The sequence below is a fragment of the Pelodiscus sinensis genome, chromosome 12 (genome assembly GCF_052426305.1).
Source record: "Pelodiscus sinensis isolate ZL-2025 chromosome 12, ASM5242630v1, whole genome shotgun sequence".
Classification (NCBI taxonomy): domain Eukaryota; kingdom Metazoa; phylum Chordata; order Testudines; family Trionychidae; genus Pelodiscus; species Pelodiscus sinensis.
Genome location: NC_143063.1, coordinates 52,397,573 through 52,422,261, shown reverse-complemented (window position 1 = coordinate 52,422,261; position 24,689 = coordinate 52,397,573). Strand labels below are relative to the sequence as shown.

At 50.3% G+C, this 24,689-nt stretch overlaps 1 protein-coding gene across 1 annotated transcript; it reads right to left on the bottom strand.

The window, feature by feature from the left end:
- Positions 1 to 2,307: 2,307 nt before the first annotated feature.
- Positions 2,308 to 22,373, bottom strand: CHST4 (carbohydrate sulfotransferase 4). Its single transcript, XM_006121320.5, has 2 exons — positions 22,252 to 22,373; positions 2,308 to 4,588 (listed from the first exon to the last, which is right to left on the bottom strand). The coding sequence occupies exon 2, from the start codon at positions 4,573 to 4,575 to the stop codon at positions 3,421 to 3,423; it is 1,155 nt and encodes a 384-aa protein (XP_006121382.2). The 5' UTR covers positions 4,576 to 4,588; positions 22,252 to 22,373; the 3' UTR covers positions 2,308 to 3,420.
- Between the last annotated feature and the right edge of the window lie 2,316 nt (positions 22,374 to 24,689).

Genomic DNA, 24,689 nt, shown 5'->3' with positions numbered 1-24,689 from the left:
TTCCCTTGTCGACCAATCCGTGTCTAGACTGCCGCGCTGTGCCGGATCAGCTGATTGTCGGCACAGCGCGGCGGCCATTTTTATTTTAATGAAGCGGGGATTATTTAAATCCCCGCTTCATTGACTATGTCGGGTAAACTAGTTCACATGGCTCTGTTGACGCAGCCATGTAGTCTAGACACACTCTTACTGTGAATCACATATAATCGAAATATGTCCCGTACAGATCATCGAAGCATTTGACCATTGAACCAGCAGATTCCCAGTTCAGAGACTGCTGCTTTACATCTTGGAGTAATTGCCTCTTTGCAGCCCATCAACTAGGGAAGGACGTCAGATACCTTCCCACAGGGTGGCACACTGGTTTCTGAACAGCAGTGGAAGTAGTTTTGCTAAAATACACTCTATTAACAGAGTGCTTTGTAGAACTGATGTTGTCTGAATCAGCAGCAGAAGGTGCAATGTAGCACACAGCCCAAAGCAATTCAGATTTCTTTAACAGGGGCCCATAAAAAGACCTACCCTGTAAAATGACGCCTGTAATACAATCTTACAGTGACTAGACCTCTACAGCAGGTGCTGCCACAGCACCATAGCAGCACAAGGCGTATTATTTGCCTTTTGATTTCTCAGCCTGGAGGGTGCACTTAGGGGTCATGATGTTTTCAGGTTCCTCTTCCCCAGACATCAGAAGACTTGTGCTAGAATCCCAAGAGCTAGCAACACTGCATTTGGGCCTCACCAGGCTGGCCTGGAGGGAAGGCGATGTAGGCAAGGGGCCGTGCCCCGTTACTGATACCGAGTGCATTGCTTTTGGCTGACTGTTTCCTGCTGCTGGGAGAACGGAGAAGGACTGAAGAGGAGTCAGGGTCCTGAGGGTGACAGGACCTCAGCACCAAAGTGGAGAGGCCAGCTGGATTGATAGGACTGGCGGGTGTGCGGGGGCCCCAGAGCGGGGTCAGCACGGACCAGCTGCACGAATGGGGAGCCAGGGCTGAGCTACAGCTGGGAGGGCAGGGGCAGAGCCAGGATTACTGAAGCTGTCCACACCACAAGCAGACTGGAGCTGAGCGCTCTGAACAGCTGGGGAAAGCAACGGGGGCCTGGACAGAAGGCTCAGTGGAGGGAGATGGTGCTAGACTAGAGGGTCTTGAAGGCTGGCCTGAGAGTGGGGACCATGACCCCGTGGGAAGGCTGATACTGGGGAGAAGTGTCCTGCCACCTGGAGCCTAAGATGTGTGTCCCACTCAGCGCTCTGGGCAGGTGTCCAGCCCATGGTGTCGCCGCTGCACAGGCAGGATCTGGGACGTGTAGGAATGGGCTGTGGCCAGAGCCAGCGAGTGGTGGTGATGATGTCCCTGTGCCCATGCTGCAAGTTTCTGGATCCTTTCACCGTCTCCATTTTCCCTGGTTGGTTTACAGTTGCTGGCTAATAAATTGTACCTGTTTTCCATTCAATGTAATGATCACTGGATCAGGAGAGTGGCCAGGGAGGAGAGAATACGCCAGAGTGGGGAGAACTTAGCCCCTGTCCTGAGCAACCCAGTGGGGATTGTGGCCCCAACCGTGGCAGGGTTAGGAGGACTCTGTAGCATGGGAGCAAGGAAGAGGAGTACCTGAGGCCAAGCAGGCATCTGGGTAAATACTGTTGAGGGGGAGACTCAGACCCTGTCACTTCCAGTTTCACTGGGGACAGCATAGAAACCTGGCAAATTCCCAGGGCCGTAACAAGGGCGAGGCGAGGGAGGCATTTGCCTCGGGCACAAAGCTGAGAGGGTGCAGAAAAGTCAGCTACTACGCCGTCTTCGCTCGCGCCACGTCAGCACCCCCGCCCACGCCGAGGACGGTCTTGCCTCAGGCTAGTTACGAGGCTGCAAATTCCTCACAATAGTAGGGCCGGTCCCTGCTTACGTGTCATTCAACAGTGTACAGAGTGTACAGAGGTCAGATACTTGGGGGTTACCTGAGTTTTAAGCCTGTTTCTGGATTCTTAATATTTGCACAGAGCATTGTGGCCATCTGAGCTGCCCCCCTGCATAACAGAGGACAGAGAATTTTATTGAGATCTGCAACAAGCCCATAATTTCTGATTGAGCTACAGCATCTCGTCTAAAAATCCACTAAGCTTGAGTTAAAGACTTCGAGTTCGGGATGGCTCATAGATCCTTAGGGGAAATGATACACTTTGGGATTTACAGACCCCGCCCATCCCCGCGTGAACACACTAACTATCAAATACTTCTGCTGCGCCGCAGTGGGAGGGTTTAAATCCGCACGTTACAGAATTCAGTTGTGAAGGTTGCCTCTAGCATTCCCATTTCTTGGCTCTTGGAAATAGGTGATCCTGTTAAATGCAACTTGAGCGCAGCGCTGACCTGGAAATCACTCTTCTGTCCTCCCATCTTGCGCTGCCATGAGCACTAGCAGCCCTTTGGCTAGAAGTGCTTCCAAGCTTTAGCCAGCCTCTGCTGCGTACAATGAATCCGGCAAAAGCTATGCCAATTCTACAACAGCTGCAACTGTGGAGAAGTGAAGGTGCAGCAGGAACCTTAGCTAGTCCAGGTTTTCGCTATGCTTAGCACTCTGTACTCTGCCCACCATTTGAACAGGCTCATCTGTTTGCATTCTCAGCCTTCCCATTGTGTTAGCACGTTTTGTGGCTAGGTCAGAAGACAGAGAATTATTATTAGCACAACAGGGTTTGCATAGTCCCAGAAATGGACCCGCCTATTCAAACCCAGAGAACAGCTTTCCCTTTAACTAGATGTTTGAGTTCCGGCTGGTGTTGTATAGCAAACAGTCACACTACTTTCCAACACTACTGACTAGTGGTGAATACTCAGGTACAGAAGTAGAGAAGAAGAAAACCGGACTAAAAAGTTTAGCACCCTCAGAAAAGGAGCTATCCAAAACCTCAATTCTAACCAGTCCCCTTTCCTCTTCAGCATCATTTACTCCTTTGTGAAATTTGTATTGGTGGAGACACTCCCTTGCCGCCTGTTATCCAACAGTATGTGCTACTTGCAGTTTGGTTGGTGTTTAATTAAAATTGGCCTTCTGGGGGGGTTCTAAATTTACTTTTCGTGTCCTGTTCCTTAGGTGTTCGGTTCCCCCTCAGCTAGGTTGGTTTTTCTTCTTTTACTGTTCCACCCAAACTGTGGCCTTTTTCCAAAAAAACAGGGCTTGCTTAGCTGCTGGGCGTTGGATGCTCCAACCTAATGTCACTTGTTCCTTGCGTCAGTGGATTTTTAGTGTGGAGACTTGGCAGCAGAGTGAGGCAGAGAAGAAAGTTTGCAGGAATTTGAATGCCTCCTTCCGTGCTCTGTGTCAGGTGCTATTGTCGCTCTGTGCACACGTGTGCACACACTTCACTTCTCAACTCTGCAGCTTTCAGCTGACAAACAGGCACATTTTCTGTATTCAGCTCCCTTTGTCAGTGGGCAGAGTTCCCTGGGCAAGTAACAGGTTCAGTGCCATGTCTTTCTGTTCTTCCTCAGACTTCACTAGTCGGTAACCCAATAACTCCATGGCATCCTTGCACACATTTTGCAACTTTGCTATCTTCTTGAAGGGCAGGTTCTTCCTCCAAGCCTTGGAAACGTTCACTGCATTTCTGGCATCGATGTCGAAGTCGTGTGTCCCCAGCCCTTTCCCATGAGTGATGTTGTACACCCACATCTGAAGTTTGGGCGCGAAGTGGAGCTCTGCAAACCTGTACAGCTGTGCTGCCTTTGCCAGGGGATCATTGACGATGTCTTCATAGCGCATCAGCATGTAGCGGCCTCTGAGAAAGCTGGGTAAGGCTTGGCTGCCTGCAGTGTAAATCTGGACGTGACTTCTACAGATTTCCTGCATCACATTGTAGGGCCCCATCTCCCCTTGGTTCTGCTGGGGTCCCACCACAACTTTACTGTCCTGCAGCAGACTAGACATCGTTTTCTCACGCGAGTGGAACACGGCCCTGGGGTCACGCACCAAGTGAATGACTTTGAGGTTCAGGGAAGGATCAGTGAGAAGGGGATAGAGAACGGTCAGATCGAAGAACCGGACCTCCTTGAGCACTATATGGTTGTAGGTCCTGCATGCCTCCTCCACCTTGCTGAATGGGTACTGGCTGCATAGGGTCTTGCAGGCGGTTTTGGAAATGATGTGGTTGCGCTGGAAGAGGTCACAGGCAGGGGGGGAGCACAGGGCCCGACTGGCCTCCCACTGAAACAAATCAGACTTATTCCTCTGCACAGACATGTAGGCATCAAACACAGACATGTCGCACAGAAAGACAGACCTGAGGAGGTCACGTGCTGCCATCTGTAAGGTTCTGGCCCTGTTCTGGTACATGGTCATCCACACGTGCCAGGCAGGCTCCATCAGGTAGAAGACATCCGGGTGCTGGCTGAAGAGCTGGCCAGTGAAGGAAGACCCTGAGCGCCAGGAGGAGAGAATGAGGATGTGCACCCGAGCTGGCTTCTCTTCCTGGGGGGAATAGCTGCTGTGAAGCTGAGAGAGGAAGCAGATGAAAACAATGGACTGAACCAGCAGGATCACTAGCACTAAGGTCTTGTTTGACTTCAGCATGGTGCCTGGGATCCTGCGGGAAGAGAGAGAGAGAGAGAGCATTCAGATTGTCAGGGTCGGATAGATGCACAAGCTAAGTCAGCTGCAGCTTAGGGCCTCAGTTTATGAGGGGCTTTGACATACAAAACAATTACACTAGCTCTTAGTTGCATGCTTGCCTATGAACCAGAGTATAAGCAAATATAAACCTTTATTGCGGGGGTGGCCAACCTGTGGCTCCAGAGCCACATGCAACTCTTCAGAAGTTAATATGTGGCTCCTTGCATTGGTACCAAATCCAGGGCTGGAGCTACAGGGGCCAACTTTCCACTGGGCCGGAGAGTGCTCACTGTTCAACCCCCAGCTCTGCCCTAGACTCTTTCCCCCTAGGATCCTGCCACTTCCCACCCTCTCCACTGAGCCTGGAACACCCATGCTTTCCCCCTCCGGTGTCTCCACTGAGAGAGGCGATCCCGTGGGCAGCAGGGAAAGGAGAAGGAGGCACTGACCGGTGGGGCTGCCCGTGGGTGGGATGTGCTGAGAGCGGCAATGGGGAGCTGATTTGGGCTGGTGACAGAAAGGTTGTTCTATGGCAATGTGCTTTGGTACATTCTGGCTCCTGCTCACCTTTAGCTTGGCCACCCCTGCTTTACTGCTTCTACAGGCAGTCCCCGGGTTACGTACAAGATAGGGACTGTAGGTTTGTTCTTAAGTTGAATCTGTATGTAAGTCGGAACTGGCGTCCAGATTCAGCCGCTGCTGAAACTGACCGCCAGTTCTGACTTACATACAGAATCAACTTAAGAACCCCAGGCGTCCCCAAGTCAGCTGCTGCTGAAACTGATCAGCAGCTGATTCCAGGAAGCCCGGGGCAGAGCAACTCTGCCTCAGGCTTCCTGTAGTCAGCGCTGGTCAGTTTCAGCAGAAGCTGACTTGGGGACGCCTGGGGCAGAGCAGCTGGGGTGCTGCTGGGTTGCTCCAGTAGCACCGCTCCTCGGTGCTACTGGACCAACCCAACAGCACCCCAGCTGCTCTGCCCCAGGAGTCCTGATTCAGCCGCTGCTGAAACTGACCAGCAGCGGCTGAATCAGGACCTGGGGCAGAGCAGCTGGGGTGCTGCCGGGTTGGTCCAGTAGTGCCCAGAGCGGCGCTGCAGGACCAATCGGCAGCACCCCAGCTGCTCTGCCCCAGGGTCCAAAACAAAAGCCTGGTCTGCTGGGGGGGGGGGGGGCACACTAGCTGCGCCCCCCCCCCCCCAGCAGACCAGGGACACGGGGAGCAGAGCCGCAGTGGCAGCGGGGTGCCGCGCCTCTGAGGCTTTGCTCTGGCAAAGTCTCAGAGGCGCGGGACCCCGCCGCGGCTGCCGCTTCAGTCCGAGTGCCTGTGGTCTGCTGGGGACCATCCCCAGCAGACCACAGGCACCGGGACTGAAGCGGCAGCAGCGGCGGGGTCCCGCGCTGTGCCCCTGGTCTGCTGGAGATGGTCTCCAGCAGACCAGGGGCACCGGAGCAGCTTACGAACGGGGCTTTCTCGCCCCGGAGCTCGCAGGTAGCAATCCGCCACCTCGACCTCCGGGGCGAGAAAGCCCCGTTCGTAAGTGCGGAGTCGGATCCGCGTAAGTCGGGGACTGCCTGTATTTCCATTGTCCTTTCTACTAGAATAATACACTTTGTTGTTGTTAATGCTGTGGGGCCTCTTAAACTTGACATAGTTTGGGCCTCAGCATGTCTGAATCCAGCCCTGCAGACTGCTGGGTTAACAAACCTGCAGGGAACCCGGTGAAGCCAGAACACCCAAGACTGTAGCTCAGAGAAAACCACAGCACCCTGTTCTGGGGACACACCACTGCCCGGCCAGCAGTAACATTCTGGCAGCAAATGCGACCTGTCCCTGGTGAAAGCCCTGAAAAGAGGCCTGGGCCCATTCGTCAGCCTGCGCACTAGGAGAGAGCAATATGCTCTACATTGCTATCTACACCCCCAGCTCTTGTCTCTGCGCGTAAGTCATTGCAGCATCCTTTTCCCTGACCCTTCTCCAGAAGGAAAGACATTGCTTCTCTTTTCTTGTCAACAAGGGGCTTATACAGCCCCGAGGAGCCAAAATGTTTCCCTTGATGGGGACTTTCCATTTTTCCAGCCTTGCCTTCCCAGCTGGCAGGAGAGAGAAGAGCCTGGAAAGAAAGGATACCTTTGATGAGGCTAAGGCAGCTGCATGGTGCAAAGCTGCCACGTCACAGCTGGAACTGGGAGGCTCCTGGATCAGAGTGACTTGATGATTGTTATTGTTGAAATGTGGCCTAGCGAGCCCAGGGGGGCGTGTGTATGATCTAATGAGGCAAGGCATTGTAGACACAGAACGTGGTAATTCCTGCCTTGGAAAGTTTACAATCCAAGTGTAAACTGAGAGACAGCAGGTAAATTCAACCAGCAGGTGAGGGAGCCAAGCTAACTGTAACTGCAAGTAACTAACTCTGTCTGTAAGACAGGGCGCTAGCATTGTTCTAAGTTTACAGATAGAGAAACTGAGGCACTGGGCTGACACATGACCATTTCAGGGCCTCCCTTATGCACTGGTATATGCACCATGGCTTCCTGATCCCCATCTGTACGTGAGCACCCAGCAGATGCTTCCATGAACAGCTTCACTTGCATGTCTGAAAAGGGAGCAAATGTCCCATTTGTAAACAGTTTGTCCCTGAACTATGGAGCCTTAGAAGAGGCCTCCATTCCTGTGCCCCTGACCTGCAGGGCTGTAGCAGGGATGCCATTTGCTCCAGGCCAAAGGGCTGGCAGCAGCAATTCCACCAGCCAGACAACTGCCTGGCAAGACTCAGCCAGAGATGCCAGAGCCGCCCCTGCGGCCAGGAGGAGCAGGGCTGGCCTGGCCTGTTCCCAGCGCAGGAGGCGAGGGACGAGGAGGGTTTATTGCGCCGCAGGGGCAGGAGCTGAGGCTCAGCAGCAGAAAATCATCTCTTGTGACGGAACGCTGTCGCTCTAAAACACCCTAAAAGGGGCCGGTTGGGCGCAGTCGCCCACTGCTCTGGCGTCTGCATGAAACTGAGCAACAGGGTCTGCTCCTGCTATTTCACCATCACCCCTTTGGCGGCTCTGAGATTAGTCCCCCACTCAACCGCCGAGTGTGAGTGACGGGGTCAGCCGCCAGCCAGCCCCCTACTCTGAGTGACAGTGGAACCCTTTCCTACACCCTGAGCAGCAGGCCGGTCTCCCCTTTGCCAGCTGGCACACACTCCCTTACCGGCTGAGCTTGCAGAGTTGCTGCCGGTTACCTCTCTCCGTCTGAGCTTGGGAAAGAGAAGCCAGGAACTCTTTATAGTCAGTTCCTCCATTGAAGTGGCCATCCTCAAGCTCAGCTGACCCAGCTGCTAGGTAGGGCGTTAGCTGAGACAGCCAAATGAGCATGTTCACTTGCAAAGCACCAGAGACACCCAAAGCTGCATACTAAAACGAGGCCTTGTTTACATGAAAGATTTAAACCCAGTTTAGTTAAACCAGCATGCAGAGCTGTGTGGACATTTGTAGTTTGGTGTAAAGCAGGTTTGTTTCATTTATCAAAACTCATGGAGGAATCATCATTAGCACAATGGGACTCTGAGCATGCACACAGCCATATGCACCTGTTTAACTCGGTGGGTTCAAAAGTCACTGCTGAGGTTAAACTCAGCAGTGCAGCTTTGCTGTGTAGTGGGCCAAGTCCTGAGAGCGACTGTTCCTTTCTGTCGGTGGGACAGCCCAGGGACCAGCCTGCACAGGTCCCTCTTTCTGAGCCTTCAGCAGTAGCATATGAGACTTGATGAATCAGCTAGCAGGTCCCAGGAGACGACACAGCCTCTGGAAAGGGTTTCAGCATGCAGCACATGCTGCTGTGTCCCAGCGGTTTGTGTTGGAGGAGGTTTGTCACCTGTGAACCGGGTTTCTTCTTGCGCACAAGGGAGGTAAAGCTTCCAAAATGAGACAAAAACCCCAAAGTCTCCCCAGCTCACCCAGATCCAGTGTTTCTCCACAGAAAATGTCTCCTTCGGTCCCACTCTGTGTACTCCAGAGGTGACAGTTACTAGGTAGGCACTTCATATGTGAGGTCACCCTAATTCCCATGGGAATAAGTTGGTATCGGAGAGGAAATGGGAGCATTTTCTATCGAGGCTGCCCCAACGGCAGCCAAAAAGAGGTGGAGTCTACCTGCATAAGGTGCATGCACGCTGTGGTTTAGCAGACCTTCCTCTGCGAGATGGAGACATTTGGGTGAGCACCCGTGCAGTGCAGTTGTGATTCTGAGCAATCTTCCCACACAATAACAAGGCTAGCAAACAACACATAGTGTGCAGATAACGCGCAGGTGCAAAGATACATAGGAGATAAAGTGCTTGAAAACAAAGAAGTCCTGGAAATACAGCATTCTGTACATGGCTCCAGGCTTTTTGTCTGGCATATCCACAGGGCAGCTCAGACGGGTTTGAGCCAATGGTCTCTTCGTAGCTCCTAGTTTAGGAAACAGGGTTTCCAGAATCCCCAAACAGTTCATGTGCTATGGGCCTAATCCCAGGAGATTAGAGAGACCAGGGGGTGAAGGAATATCCTTCATGGGCCCAGTGCCTGCGGGGAGAGCAATACGCTCACCCAGCAAAGAGCTCTATGTTAGTGGAGAGCACCCGTCCTGAGTCACCCACATCACTCCATGTAGCCCCTGGGCTTCTCCTGTCCTAGAGGGCTCCCATCACCTGCCAATTCGCTGCAAGGCCAGGAGGGAGCGCTGTGGTGTCCAGAGACTGTCCCTGGTAATTCCTACTCAGCTCTTACCCAGTCTTAATGTAAAAATCATCGGTGCTGGGGCACTCACCCCAGCCCTTGGTCAGTTGTGCTCTCACGCTTGGGCAAAGAGCTGCCATGGCTAGGGGCTCTGCTGACAGGCGCGCGCACCATTCAGCTCTCCAGCCAGGTCCGACTGACTGTGAGCTTGGGCGCTGTCCCCTGCTCTCAAACTCTGACGCTAGCGCTGGCTGGCAGGCGGAGGTGGCCAGAGATCGGGGCGCCAGGAGCACTGGTGACAGTGCCCATTCCCGCATTCAGGCCAGTATTGGATTTTGCAGGGTGCACAGTGAAGGAAGAATAATTTGTCCCAAGCCAGCTGTCCACTTTCTAGAGCAAGTCAGTAATGAGCTGCAGATTGTTGGCATTGTGTCCATCGGAAGTGCAGTGGCCTACACGGCTCTCGGATGGGGGAGGGCCCTGGGTCAAGAGTCCCAGGGTTGTGGTTGGGCAGTGAAGGCTCCTTACCTGCCCACAGAGTTCTGCCACTTCCCACTCCTCTGAAGGACTGGGAGGGTATGTCTACACTAGCTCGTTAATTTGAGCTAGGTAGGCAAATCAGGCAACTGGAGTTGCAAATGAAGCCCGGGAATGAGGTGTAACAGTTAATCCGAACTAAGGACTTCATTTGAATTAACTTTAAACTGCCGCGTGTAGCCGCGGGCAGTTCATTCGAACTAAGGGGGATTTAAAAATGGCGGCCAGATGGGAACATGCAAATAAAGTCTGGGATATTTAAATCACAGGCTTCATTTGCAACTCCGGTTGCCTGATTTGCCTACCTAGCTCGAATTAACGAGCTCGTGTAGACATACCCAGAGTGTGTCTAAGCAGGGCATGAAAATGTGCACTTGGCAGGATAGGAATAGTTTTCAGAATGGAGAGAGGTAACTAGTGATGTGCCTCCCCATCCCCAAGGGTCTGTACTAAGAACAATCCTATTCAACAGATCCATAAATGATCTGGAGAAAAGGATAAACAGTGAGGAGGCAAAATGTCCTGATGAGACTGAACTGCTCAAGATTGCTAAGACCAAAGCACCCTGTGAAAAGCTTCAAAAGGATCTTACGACTAAGTGACTGGGCAACAAAGTGGCAAATGAATTGTAATTGAATTTAAATTGATAAATGCAAAGTAACGCACATTGGAAAAAATAATCCCAATGATACATACAAAATGATGGGGACTAAATTAGCTTCTATTGCGCAGTCGAGTGAGTACTCAGCTAGTAATTTCCCCCACCCCCGCCACCTCTCTAGCAAAGGCAGCAAGTTAGCGGAGAGCACGTGCTTAAAAACCAGTTTCCCGCAGGACTATCTCCATGGTGCAAGGGGGAGTGTGGTGTTAGACCACAGAAAATTGGGCCTAGGGCGGTTATGCTAAGACAGACGGAGAAGAGTCCAGCAAAGAGTTCTGGGTAGTCCCTGAACAAAATTTGAGACATGAGTTGAGCAAGGGCATGAGATAAGCGAACAGCTGCATTTTTGTACTTGCTGAGCTGAACAGCTTGCTTAAGAAACTGATAAGAAAACTCCCCGTCTCCTCGTTGTCTGGTACTTCCCTTCTGTCTTAATAAGAAAGTTGCTGATGTACCAAGGCCACCTTGTATAGTTGGCAAGGTATGCACCCATGCTAGAAGTTTCTAACTAACAAAGGGGGTGGGTTGCTACATGCTACAGAGGCATGTAGATTAGGCGACCCGGCATAGGAAAATGAAGCAGCGAGTTAAATAATCGCCGCTTCATTTAAATTAAAATGGCTGCTGCACTGAACCGATTAGTTGTTTGTCGGCTCGGTGCGCTAGTCTGGACGCTCTGTGGTCGACATCAAAGAATTTGTCGACCGCCCCGGTAAACCTCATCCCACGAGGCATAACGAGACGGTCGACAAATGCCTTTGATGTCAACCGCGGAGCGTCCAGACTAGTGTGCTAAGCCGACACACAGCTGATCGGCTCAGTGCAGCAGCCATTTTAATTTAAAAGAAGCAGCGATTATTTAAATCGCCGCTTCATTTTCCTATGCCGGGTCGCCTAATCTACATGCCTATGTCGCCAGAAGCATGTAGTCTGGACATATCCTAAGAGTCCTAGACCCAAAGAAGAGTTCTATACAAGCTCCAAAGCTTGTCTCTCCCTCCAACAGAAGTTGGTCCAATCAAAGAAATTCCCTCCCCATCCTGTTTCGCTGATATCCTGGGACTGACACACCCAGACTGAATGACATTGATTGCCACCTGCCCGTGCATTACATGAGGCTGAAGGCATATCCACAGGCAAGAGGGCAGCCACACTGTGAGTCATGGGGTAGGGCCAAATGCCTTGACTGAGGCAGGGTCTGTTTACACACCAAAGGAAACACATCCCCTTCCCCCGGCCCATGCCAGCTGACTTGGGCTTGGGGGGTTGGGCTGTGGGTTAGTTTGGTCATGTAAGCTTCCTGGCACAGGCTCAGCCCAAGCCCTGAGGGAAGGGGGTGTCACTCTCTCAGAAGTGCCCTACCCTGGACCTGGAGAAGAGCTGGTATGTTCCATGGACGATGAGCTAAGTGTGTCCCTGCCCTCGTGACTGGGAAAAGTAGCCCCTACTGGTGTTGGAAAGCTCTGCAGGAACGAGCAGCGAGCGACTAGCAGAAGTCTCCCCATGGATGGGGGGGCTGGAACAACGTGTGGGCCATTGAACTAAACTGTAAACCCTGGAAATGATTAAAACCCTTTGAAGCCGGGGTGGGAAATACCCCCAGCACCCCTACGCCCAGCACCTGTGCCCCGGGCACTCCCCCGGGACACAAGCTGCAGCTAAAATGGGTGATTTTCCCCCTCGCTCTGCTTCCTGCCTCAGCACCCACTCGGCCCTCGCCCCACCCTCCTTCCCCAGCAAACAACATGCCCTCGCCCTGCCCTCTTGCTAAGCCGCTCTGTTTACTCTGTGGGGCCTCACCAAACAAGCTGGAGATGAAATGGGAGCTCAGCCCTTTATGACAGTTTCTACAACCGCACACATTGGAAGGCAGCTGGCCGGAGCTGTCCTTGCAGTTGCCAGGCAGCAGCCTTTACGGCTCATGCCGCAGCAGATCTAGAAGCCAGCGTGGCGAACGTAGGTACAATGCAGAACACACCTGGAGCAACCTTCTATCATGCAGAAGGCAGAGCACCCAGGTGTTTGTGGAGTGACGAGTGTAAGTGGCACCCTGAGCTTTCGTGGGCACAACCCACTTTTTTGGATGAATCATCAGTTTCCACTCAGGAAGCGGGCTGTGTCCCGAAAGCTCAGGATCCCACCGACATGGGTTGTTCATCTCCAAGGTGCTGCAGGACCACGCGCTGTTTCATTCTGTGACGGGGCGGACCCACCCCGCAGTCGCCCTAATCCCTTCTCGGGACGGTCCGGGGGGGGGGGGGGAAGCAAAGTGCGCCGCTTGTTCAGCCGCGGCCGCCCAGCTGCGGAGCCGCGCGGCAGCTCTCCGGCCGGCAGGGAGTTGGGGGAAGAAGGTCGCAACGCCGGCGCGGGCATTTTAAAACCCCCAGCCGGATCAGGAGGGAAGGGGAGGGCAGACTAGCCTCTCCCGTTACACAGTCACAGACTCACATGGCGCCCCTCTGAGACTTGTGGAGTAGAGGTTCTTTGGTCCTGGGCTGCCCCGCGGCCGGCTGGACCCTCCTCCCCACAACCCAGAGTCTGCTCTAGTCTGTCTAGTTTCTTATTCTCCAGCCACATCATTGTACCCAAGCGCCTCACAGCACGGCCAGATCCAGAGTGGCACAGCACCGTTTAGTACCACCCGAGTGGCTGGCCCCACATCTCGAGGCTCCACAAGCTATTCACACGTGCGCACAGCTCTGCAGAGAGCATGTTGCCGGTGTGACGGCAGCGCGGAGGCGCCCCCCTTCACACTGGCTTTCCCCTCAACAGTCGCTTCCTTTTCATTCCCATCTGCAGCTGCTGGGTCCAGATGTTTGTCCAGCTCAAGTGGCCTCTTCTCTCCCAGCAAATGTGTGACCTGGCTTCTTGCCTTCCTGCCCAATCTGAGCACTCCCAGTCCCCTCTGCCCAGTAGAGACAGCCCACCCTGACGTTTGGTGTGCAGAGCAGCAGCACCAGTTGCAAATACCAGCAGCAAATGCCACAGCCTTTGCTCTTCCTCCTGTGCCCACTTATGAATGGGGAAAGCTCCCAGGCAAAGCCCCCGAGCCACCCTCTTCTCCTCCTGCATACCCTCTTCCATCTCACTTCTGCCATGTGCCTACAGGACAGTGCAGCCGGAGGGGCAGTGGCCTTTTACGCAGCCAGCTGGCCCTGCAGAAACAGCATCAGGGATCCAGCTCTAGCCACTGCTGCTGGTCAGCTATGCAGCAAGCACACCCTAAACACGTTGCTTGTTATTCTTTCTCTCTACCCCACCCAGACCTGTTTGTGCTCATCCGCCTATTCAGGCTTGTCTCTCTGAGTGGAAGCTCTTTGGAGCAGAGTCATTTATGCTTTCTGTGCCCAGTGCAGCAGGGTCCGGCCTGCAGAGTGAAGGGTTAAATCTTAGTCCTAAGACCTCCCCTGGCATGGGGAAGATGATTTCACCTACATTTGCAAGGTGCTCAGATAATGCCATGGTGGGGCTGCAAAAGGATCCTTCTGGAGAAAAAGATTTGGTGGCAGCGATACTGACATTGAAATGCTAAGGGAGATTAGAGAGGCTACCAAAATAAAGAACTCTATAATAATGGGGGATTTTAATTATCCCCATATTGACTGGGTACATGCCAGCTCAGGAAGAGAAGCAGAGAGAAAATTTCTCAATGGCTTAAATGACTGCTTCTTGGAGCAGCTGGTCCAGGAACCCACAAGGGGAGAGGCAATTCTCGATTTAGTCCTGAGTGGAGCGCAGGATCAGGTCCAGGAGATAACCATTACAGGACCATAATATAATAACATTGAACATTCCTGTGGAGGGAAGAACACCTCAGCAGTCCAGCACCCTGGCATTTAATTTCAAAAAGGGGAATTACACAAAAATGAGGAGGTTAAATTAAAAGGCACAGTGACGAGAGCCAAATCCCTGCAACCTGCATGGAAACTTTTTAAAGACACCATAATAGGCCCAACTTAAATGTATACCCCAATGTGACGGGGCCCCGCAACCCCGCACTGAGACCCCCGCGGCAAAAGCCCTATTTGGGTGGCGGGGGAGTGCGCACCGGCATTGTGCCGGCTGCACCCGCGCCACGGACCAGCTGACTGCCTCGGCGGCGGTGGCGGCACAGACGCAGCAGGAGGGGTGGAGTCAGCTGGTGACGTCAGAAGCACGTCACCCTCCGGCGCCGGGCGCAGTGGGAGGTTTAAATGCCTCCTCAGGCGTGAGGGAGAGGGCCTTCTCCCAAGGAGGCAGGGCGAGGGCAACCCCCCCTCTCTTGGCTGCGGAAAGCAGGACTTCGCAGACCGCCGTGGAGCAACAGGGTCCGGAAGATCATCCTGAGAGATGGGCAGCTGACCCACGGAGGGATGAGCGGGCCAGCAGCAGTGGGGGGGGGGGGCAGTATGGAGAGGAAGTAGCCCAGGGGAGGGCCATACCGGAGCCCCCTCACGTGGACAGGTTTCAGGAGGATGCCCCTGCCATACTAGCCCCGGACCGGAGCTGGTCTGTGTCCTTCGGGGCCCTGGGCTGGGGCCCGGGAGTGAGGGCGGACCCGGGCCCCCCTCTCTCCTCCCTACCCGGTACCCCTCCCCCGGCCTCCGTGGCATAACTGAGAAGGAACGAATGCTCCCCCCCGGAAGGGGTAAAGCCCAGGCTGTGTGGGCACTGTCGGAGGACAGTGGCCTGAATTGGGTAGCATCGCCGTCAGCAGACCCAATTCCCCGCGGTTGACGACAGGCAACGCTGTGGGGGCGGACGGAAACCCTACACCCAAATTAAAACACATAGCAAGAGACCTAAAAAAGAGTCACTGTGGCTTAACAACGATGTAAAAGAAGCAGTAATAAACCATCTTGTTAGTCTTTAAAGTGCTACATAGTCCTGTATTTTGTTTGAGGGACAAAAAGGCATCTTTCAAGAAATGGAAGTCCAATCCCAGTGAAATAAATTGAAAGGAACATAAACACTGTCAAATTAAGTGTAAAACTGTAATAAGAAAAGCAAAAAAAGATTCTGAGGACCAGCTAGCCAAAAACTCAAAAAACAATAGCAAAATGTTTTTAAGTACATTAGATGCAAGAAGCCTGCTAAAAAGCCAATGGGTTCCCTAGACAATTGAGATACAAAAGAAGCAATCAAGGACAGTAAAGCCATTGCAGAGAAGCTAAATGATTTCTTTGCATCAGTCTTCATGGCTGAGGATGTTGGGGAGATTCCCAAACCTGCACCATACTTTGTGGGAGATGAATCTGAGGACATGTCCTGGATTGAAGTGTCATTAGAGGAGGTTTTGGAACAAATAGAAAAACTTAACATTAACAAATCACCGGAACCGGATGGCATGCACCCAAGGGTTAAAAGAACTCAAATGGGAAATTGCAGAACTGTTAACCGTGGTTTGTAATCTATCACTTAAATTGGCTTCCATACCTACTGACTGGAAGATAGCTAATGTGACACCAATATTTAAAAAGGGTTCTAGAGGTGATCCCAGCAATTACAGACTAGTGAGTCTAACGTTGGTACCGGGCAAATGAGTTGAAACAATAGTTAAGAATAAAATTGTTAGGCACATAGAACATAATTTATTGGGCAAAAGTCAACATGGTTTCTGTAAAGGGAAATCATGTCTTACTAATCTATTAGAGTTCTTTGAAGGGGGATGTGGACAAGGGGGATCCATTAGATATAGTATACTTAGATTTTCAGAAAGCCTTTGACGAATTCCCTCACCAAAGGCTCTTGTGTAAATTACATTGTCATGGGATAAGAGGGAAGGTCCTTTCTTGGACTGATAACTGGTTAAAAGACAGGAAACAAAGGGTAGGAATAAATGGTACTTTTTCAGAATGGAGAGGGATAAGTAGTGGTGTCCCCCAAGGGTCAGTCCTAGGACCAATCCTATTCAACTTATTCATAAATGATCTAGAGAAAGGGGCAAGCAGTGAGGTGGTAAAGTTTGCGGATGATACTAAACTGTTCAAGGTAGTCAAGACAGAAGGGCTGTGTCTAGACTGGCAAGTTTTTCTGCAAAAGCAGCTGCTTTTGAGGAAAAACTTGCCAGTTGTCTACACTGGCCGCTTGAATTTCTGCAAGAACACTGACGATCTCATGTAAGATTGTCAGTGTTCTTGTGGAAATGCTATGCTTCTCCCATTCGGGCAAAAGCCCTCTTGCACAAATGCTTTTGCGCAAGAAGGCCAGTGTAGACTACGCTGTATTGTTTTGTGCAAAAAAGCCCCGAACGCGAAAATGGCGATAGGGGCTTTCTTGAGCAAAACCAAGTCTAGATTGGCACGGATGCTTTTCCACAAAAAGTACTTTTGCGGAAAAGCGTCCATGCCAATCTAGATGCTCTTTTCCACAAATGCTTTTAATGGAAAAACTTTTCCGTTGAAAGTGTTTGCGGAAAATCATGCCAGTCTAGATGTAGCCAAGCAGACTGTGAAGAACTTCAAAAAGATCTCACCAAACTGAGTGATTGGGCAACAAAATGGCAAATGAAGTTTAATGTGGATAAGTGTAAAGTAATGCACATTGGAAAAAAATAATCCCAACTGTACATATAGTATGATGGGGGCTAATTGGGCTACGACCTATCAAGAAAGATCGTGGAGTTATCCTGGATAGTTCTCTGAAAACGTCCACACAGTGTGCTGCGGCGGTCAAAAAGGCAAATAGGATGCTAGGAATTATTAAGAAAGGGATAGAAAATAAGACCCAGAATATCTTACTGCCCCTATATAAAACTATGGTACGCCCACATCTTGAATACTGTGTACAGATGTGGTCTCCTCACCTCAAAAAAGATATTTTGGCCTTGGAAAGGGTTCAGAGAAGGGCAACTACAATGATTAGGGGTTTGGAACAGGTCCCATATGAAGAAAGGCTAAAGCAACTGGGACTTTTCAGTTTAGAAAAGAGGAGACTGAGGGGGGATATGATAGGGTATATAAAATCATGAGTGGTGTGGAGAGGGTGAATAAAGAAAAGTTATTCATCAGTTCCCATAATATAAGGACTAGAGGACACCAAATGAAATTAATGGGTAGCAGGTTTAAAACTAATAAGCGAAAGTTCTTCACACAGTGCATATTCAACCTGTGGAACTCCTTGCCAGAGAAGGCTGTGAAGGGTAGAACTATAACAGAGTTTAAAGAGAAGCTAGATAATTTCATGGAGGTTAGGTCCATAAAAGGCTATTAGCCAGGGGATAGGAATGGTGTCCCTGGCCTTTGTTTGTCAGAGGCTGGAGAAGGATGGCAGGACACAAATCGTTTGATCATTGTCTTCAGTCCACCCCCTCCAGGGCACCTGGTGCTGGCCACTGTCGGCAGGCAGGATACTGGGCTAGATAGACCTTTGGTCTGACCCAGTACGGCCGTTCTTATGTTCTCTATTCTGTCCATTAAGAAATCTGCCAAATCTCTGACTGATCTGGGCTGTAGCATTCGGCTCTGACATGTCTCTCCTGATTTACCCCACAGTCAGCCTAGAAATAACCTCAACCAACTCATATTGTAAAGAAAGGCCAGAACCTCTCTCAAATTTTTATCTACGCAATAAAGCTCTGATGCCTTTAACCCTTTGTGTCTACCCTGCTCCAGCTGGGAAAGTTGTCCGGCCAAACCCTGAGCTCCTTACCCAGCCTCAACTTGTTTGGGCTGCTTGCCACATTGGTACCGGAATCACCAAATCGGGTTTAATCCGCACCCTAAGACATTTCACTGCAAGTCAGTTTAATGTCTGTCCCAGGGAAGATAATGGAGCAGGTAATTAAGGAAATCCTATGCAAACACTTGGAAGGTCATAAAGTGATAGGGAATAGCCAGCATGGGTTTGTGAAGAACAAGTCATGCCAAACTAATCTGATAGCTTTCTTTGATAAGATAACGAGCCTTGTGGATAAGGGAGAAGCGGTGGATGTCATATACCTAGACTTTAGTAAGGCATTTGATACGGTCTCGCATGATATTCTTATTGATAAACTAGGCAAATATAACTTAGATAGGGCCACGATAAGGTGGGTGCATAATTGGCTGGATAACCGTAGTCAGAGAGTTGTTGTTAACGGTTCTAAATCCTGCTGGAAAGGGATAACAAGTGGAGTTCCGCAAGGGTCTGTTTTGGGACCCGTACTGTTCAATATCTTCATCAATGATGTAGATATTGGGATAGAGAGTATGCTTATTAAGTTTGCAGATGATACCAAACTGGGTGGGATTGCAACTTCTTTGGAGGATAGGGACATAATTCAAAATGACCTTAGCAAGTTAGAGAAATGGTCAGAGGTAAACAGGATGAGGTTTAATAAAGAGAAATGCAAAGTGCTCCACTTAGGAAGGAACAATCAGTTCCGTACATACAAGATGGGAAGCGACTGTCTAGGAAGGAGCATGGCAGAAAGGGATCTAAGGGTCATAGTGGACCACAAGTTGAATATGAGTCAACAGTGTGATGCTGTTGCAAAAAAAGCAAATATGATTCTAGGTTGTATCAACAGGTGTGTTGTAAGCAAAACTTGTGAAGTCATTCTGCCGCTCTACTCTGCACTAGTTAGGCCTCAGCTGGAGTACTGTGTCCAGTTCTGGGCGCCACATTTCAAGAAAGATGTGGAGAAATTGGAAAGGGTACAGAGAAGAGCGACAAGAATGATTAAAGGTTTAGAGAACATGACCTATGAAGCCAGGCTTCATGAACTGGGCTTGTTTAGTTTGGAAAAAAGAAGATTAAGGGGGGACATGATAGCGGTTTTCAAATATCTAAAAGGGTGTCACAAGGAGGAAGGAGAAAATTTGTTCCTTTTGGTTTCTGAGGACAGGACAAGGAGTAATGGGCTTAAAGTGCAGCAGGGGAGGTTTAGATTGGACATTAGGAAAAAATTCCTAACTGTCAGGGTAGTCAAATATTGGAATAAATTGCCAAGGGAGGTGGTGGAATCTCCCTCTCTGGAGATATTTAAGAAAAGGTTAGATAGACATCTGTCAGGGATGGTCTAGACAGAGCTTGGTCCTGCCTTGAGGGCGGGGGGCTGGACTCGATGACCTCTCGAGGTCCCTTCCAGTCCTATGATTCTATGATTCTCTGATAAGTCTCCCTGCAGACTCTTAGTTCTGATTTAGAGAGGCCTACTGGAATCAGCTGAAATGTAACCTGTCACTGAAGTAATAAAAGACATGAATTAAAACCTATTTAGGCGTCTCTACAGAGGGCAAGCATGTGGCTTTCCGAGCAGAGATCCAGAACTGTGTAACAAGCCCCCTAGTGCAAAAAGGGCAAATTGTGGCATTTGCTGCGTTTAGCTGGTTGAGGATTAGGGGGCAAACCTAGTGCATATTAGCTATGGTGCGTAAAACACTGTTTTTCTCTAGCATAGACATGGCCTTAGTTATTTCAGTGCAGGTCGGTGTTAGATCCACCCTTGTACTTTCACAGAAGTTTCCCCGAAGGAGCCCTGCAAAGTGTGGTCTGTTGTTACAACGGCATGCATTGGAACACCGCCAAAGAGGGGCTTTCTTGGGTCATTTCTTAAGAATTTGTTGCATCTCTTGCCCTGGCCAACTGGCTCCTACTGGGATGGCTCATGGTTGGGCTCTGTAAACTGGGCTAATGCAATTTACCAGCGTAGAATGGTTACCGCTGCTGGCAAACATCGTCCCACCAAGCATCTGTCGACAGCAGCAGGAATACAGACTATACCAACATATGAACCGCAGCAGCCAACCCCTTCCCGTCCAGAAATACCTTGATCAGCCTCCAACATCGCATCTAAGATCCCTCAAGCCCCCTGGCAGCGAGCGAAGGAAGTCACGGCCAATGTTAAGGAACGATGGCAAGGTGAATGGCAGCAAGTAGATGTCCCAAACTAACATCTTGTCGGACCCTACCACTGAGCAGAAAGATTTCGATCTTCTCTGGAGACTGTGGTGTGTCCTAAACCAGCTTAGGACGGGTCAGGGCAGGTGCGTTTACCTATTGTGTAAGTGAAATTTGTTGCCATCTCCACTTTGTGATTGTGGCAGTCCACAAACTATGCATCACATTGTTGCAGAATGCCCAACACGAAAATGTATTGGCCTATTGAAGGATATCCACAATCTAACCAGCGGCGCTGTTCACTGGCTGGAGAGTTTGGACGTCCAACTTTGACAAAGAAATACAGCCTTGAACACAACATTCAAAAGAAGAAGTAGCATTGCAATTCAATCCCTTTTCTACTCTGGATGGCAAATATTGGGCCCACTGTTAATTACGGAACAGAATATATCCCATGCAGCATCTGCCACTGTGCAAAAAGGGAGTATTTCCTCTACTATTTGCTGTAGATCCAAAAATCAGGGTGTTGCGGGATTATCTCAATAGGAACAAGGAGAGCCTCCATTTGCAGCTAAAGACAAAGGACTGAGGCTTCCAAGAAGACCGTGGCTGTATGTCACAGCGTCTCTCAGCACTGAAGAGAACAGCCATAGAACGGGGATGCAGGTAACCCTAATCATGCCAGAATGCACAGCACCACCGGATGAGAATGAGCTAGTTTCTGCTAAAGAAATGGTACCGTAAGAAGCAGCAATTAAGCTGCAAGTGTGCTGAGACCACTGTGTCTCATGCTAAGCAATACTGGCTCATAGATTCCTCGTATTCCTGGCTTCCTGCCTGTTACAAAGTCCTATGTTCTGTTTGTGCGGTGTGCTGTCCGTGATGGGAATTCCTGGTGCTATGGCATATTAAAAGGAACACAGTGAAAACGTCACCTCGGGAAGTCTCTACCAAGCACAACCTGGGAAGTGTGAGCCAGCTGCCTAGAAGGCAGCGTGACTGTGCTACTGTGGGCAGCATGGGCCAAAATGGCTCCTGAGCTGCCTGGCCAGCAAGCTAGCACCAGCTTCACACTCAGTTTGTCAGCGGCTGTGTGTGGGGTAAGACTCTTTGGACTGGGCTACACGGAGCTTTTCTGAGCTGTCCCCCAGCTAAATTAGTCGCTGGAGCCGTTCCAGCTGGACGAGCACTGTGGGCCCCTAATGGCCATGTCTTCGGAGGGCACAAGCAGCCGCTGGCACTTTTACTGCAGTGCTGCCTTGGCTGGCTCTGAGCAGGGTCAGATGATGGGGTATTAAGAGTGGCAGCACCCTGTCTGCATTCGCTCTTGCACAGTGGCAGGGGTAAGGGAAAGGCTGTAAGTAGTTCACCAGGGAGGCTTGCAGCAACAGAGGCTGCTCCCCAAATCTGGCTCCTCTGCTTCTGCCCTTGGAATGTAACAGCACATAGCTCCTGGCTAGCGCGCGACCTCACAGACATTCAGTCTTAGCATAGGCCAGTCCCGTGAAGCTAGGGCTGACCACAACCGGACAACACACTTGTACACAGCCGGCTGCCGAGTCTGTTTAAAACACATCAATAGCCCACGTTCACTAGCACTTGTAAAGCACAATTCATTTCCACAGTCTAGCGAATCAACCCACCCGCCCTTACCATTTCTCATTGCAAGCACATACTTGCTCCCTTGCATATATAAACACACACACACCCCGTCCATGTACACTCTCACACACACTCAGACCTGTCATGTGCACACTCACACACACATATACACACTCAGACCTGTCACGTGCACACTCGTGCACATATACACTCAGACCTGTCACATGCACTCACGCACGCATACACACTCGGGCCTGTCATGTGCACACTCATGCACACATACACACTCAGACCTGTCACGTGCACACTCATTCACACCAGTTTAGCTCTTACCTGTGCCTGTAACCTGCTTTCCCCCAGTGCTGAGGTACCTCACTCACTGGATTTGCATAGGCATCTCATATCCCTCACATCCTGCTCCTGTGCCCACCTCCCGTCCCTGCACACTGCAGCTGTCTGACTGGGAAGCTGAGAAGTTTCAGGACTTCCCTCAAGCCTAAGAAACCCCACCTTCTAGGACTGGCTGCAAAGAGGCAGACACTCCCCATGAGCACAGATGGCAGAATACAACTGTGATGCAAGAGATCAGGTGTCAGCTCACAACAAGGTCCCCAGGTCTCAGCTGAGCTCTGCCAAATCCTTGGCTGGAATCAGCCTGGCATTGTAAAATCTGCTCTTAGAATTATACCGGGTGGCTTTAACAAAATGCTTGTGAGTCCTTCTCACTTGTATCACCTGCATATCCCCTGTTGTGAAGCCTACAGCTGAGTACCTGCCTTGTGAGCATCTGTGACTGTGTAGTCACCTGCAGGGAGAGAGACATTAATTAGGGCAAAATGCAGGACAATGTAGCACTTTAAAGACTAACAAGATGGTTTATTAGATGATGAGCTTTCGTGGGCCAGACCCACTTCCTCAGATCAAATAGTGGAAGAAAGTAGTCACAACCATATATACCAAAGGATACAATTAAAAAAAAGAACAAATATGAAAAGGACAAATCACATTGCAGAACAGGAGGGGGATGCGCGGGGGGGGGGGGAGGAGGAAGGAAGGTAAGTGTCTGTGAATTGATGATATTAGAGGTAGGGAGAGTGGGATGTTTGTGAGTTAATGGTATTAGAGGTGATAATTGGGGAAACTATCTTGGTAATGGGTGAGATAGTTCAAACGTTTGTTGAGTCCTTTTTGGAAAGTGTCGAATTTTAACATGAATGACAGTTCAGAGGATTCCCTTTCAAGTGCAGATGTAAAAGGTCTTTGTAGCAGAATGCAGGTGGCTAAGTCATTGAGAGAGTGTCCTTTCTGGTTAAAGTGGCAAGAAACTGTTTTCTCTTTGTGATCTTGTCTGATATCTGTTTTGTGGGCATTAATCCTTTGGCGAAGTGTCTGAGATGTTTGTCCAATGTACATAGCAGACGGACACTTTCGGCACATGATAGCATAGATTATATTTCTGGATGCGCAGGAATATGTGTTCTTGATCTTATAACTCACTTGGTTAGGTCCAATAATGGTATCAGCAGAATGAATATGTGGACAAAGCTGGCAACGGGGTTTGTTGCAAGGGAAGGTACCAGGGTTGGTATTAGTGTGGTATGTCCTGTGGTGGTTGGTAAGAATCATCTTGAGGTTAGGTGGTTGTCTATAGGAGACTATGGGTCTGTCTCCCAGAGCCTCTTTGAGTATGGTATCCTGTTCCAATATAGGCTGTAGTTTATTGATAATGTATTGGACAGGTTTAAGTTGGGGGTTGTAGGTGATGACAAGTGGTGTTCTATTGTTGGTTTTCTTGGGTCTGTCTTGTAGTAGGTGGTTTCTAGGTATTCGTCTGGCTCTTTCAATTTGCTTTTTTATTTCTCTGGGTGGGTAGTTGAGGTTTATAAATGCTTGGTAGAGATCCTGAAGCTTCTGGTCTCTGTCAGTAGGATTAGAGCAGATGCGGTTGTATCGAAGGGCTTGGCTATAGACGATGGATCATGTGGTGTGTTCTGGATGGGAGCTGGAAGCATGTAGGTAACTGTATGAGTCGGTGGGTTTTCTGTAGAGAGTGGTGTCTAATTTTCCATTGTTGATTTGTACGGTGGTGTCCAGAAAGTGGATCTCTCGTGTAGAATGGTCCAGGGTGAGGTTGATGGTGGGGTGTAGGTGAATTAATTATGGGGAAGTGCTGAGCTTCAGACTATTGTGGGATGCTAAAAGGACAAAAGACTTTGTTTTTTCTGCTCTCCCCCCTGAGGATGATTCAGGAAAGTGGATGCCTCTCATCAGCTGAGTTGGCAGCTCAGAGACCATGGCAGGAGGAGGATAAAACACCAAACTACAGAAAGGACTTTCAGAGGGGAGCCGAGTTCGTCTGTAACAGGAAAAACTTAACAAATAGCAAATGGTCTGGTAGCACTTTACAGACTGACAACACATGTAGATGGGATCATGAGCTTTCGTGGGCACAGCCCCCTTCTTCAGATGGCTGAGGATTCTGTGCTGCTTGGATTCGGGGGGGGGGGAGGGGAAGGTTTTGGAGTATAAGCAAGAGATTCCCCAGGGCGCTGGCTGGCTTAGGACATATGGAGTGTGCTGATTTCAGAATGTTCAATTGCCTTTTGAAACAGAAGACTGTAAGTCATGTGTGCACCTCTGCTGACCCTTCTTTACCTTGTAAATATCTCTCCTCTCCTTTCCTTGATTAATAAAGCTTCATAGGGTTTGACAGGTCTGACAGTTTAACCACAGGAATCCTCTTGGAACTGTCAGCTGGTGTGCTAGTCATG